The sequence below is a fragment of the Etheostoma cragini genome, chromosome 16, assembly GCF_013103735.1.
Source record: "Etheostoma cragini isolate CJK2018 chromosome 16, CSU_Ecrag_1.0, whole genome shotgun sequence".
In the NCBI taxonomy this organism is placed as follows: domain Eukaryota; kingdom Metazoa; phylum Chordata; class Actinopteri; order Perciformes; family Percidae; genus Etheostoma; species Etheostoma cragini.
The window spans coordinates 24,107,733-24,108,407 of NC_048422.1; the positions used below are offsets into that span (position 1 = coordinate 24,107,733).

At 45.5% G+C, this 675-nt stretch overlaps 1 protein-coding gene across 1 annotated transcript in view; it reads left to right on the top strand.

The window, feature by feature from the left end:
- Nucleotides 1–336: 336 nt before the first annotated feature.
- The window catches only part of LOC117959741 (myocyte-specific enhancer factor 2C-like), a gene marked incomplete at its 5' end in the record, with an annotated part of 7,935 nt that continues 7,596 nt past the window's right edge, over nt 337–675 (top strand). The window contains one exon of the mRNA XM_034897020.1: nt 337–492. Within this exon, the coding sequence (XP_034752911.1) occupies nt 337–492 (156 nt within the window). The remainder of the gene's footprint in view (nt 493–675) is intronic.

The window sequence follows — 675 nt, forward strand, 5'->3', positions numbered from 1 at the left end:
CACACATATGGACCTGACAGATTTCAACACATGCAGGTAAAAACGGTTGTGTGCACCTTTTAATGATAAAGAGAAAATCTTCAATTAGAGAATCATATTTTACATTTTGCTTAAAATAAAATCTCATCTACATAATTATCACAAAAGAAATGTCAAAGGCGAGAGCTTGCCTCGCTTTTTGGTTCCTTTTTGTTTGGTGTATAAATGAAATTCTTGTAGTAAAAAAATGACTTTATTTTAATAATTATCTGTGATCAAAATTGCTGTAGATGTTACGTTGTAATTGCGTCGTGGTTCCGGCTCTGGAGCCCGATCCTAACGTGACTTCCTGTTTCCTGTCGCGTGCAGACGCTGCGTAAGAAGGGCTTAAACGGCTGCGACAGCCCCGACATCGAGGCGGACGACTCTGCCGGACAGAGCCCCGAGTCGGACGACAAGTACCGAAAGATCAACGAAGACATCGACCTCATGATCAACAGACAGAGACTCTGCGTAAGTTCCCCGCCCGCCGCGTCTAAATGTCACGTTGTGTCGTTATAGCAACAGAGTCCAGAATCGGGCCGTCAACTACACTGAATGAATATCTTCTACTACGTTCCCCCTCTCATTCCCCCCTGCTCTGGTGTTCCCCCCTTCTCATTCCCCCTGCTCTGGTGTTTCCCCCTCTCATTCCCC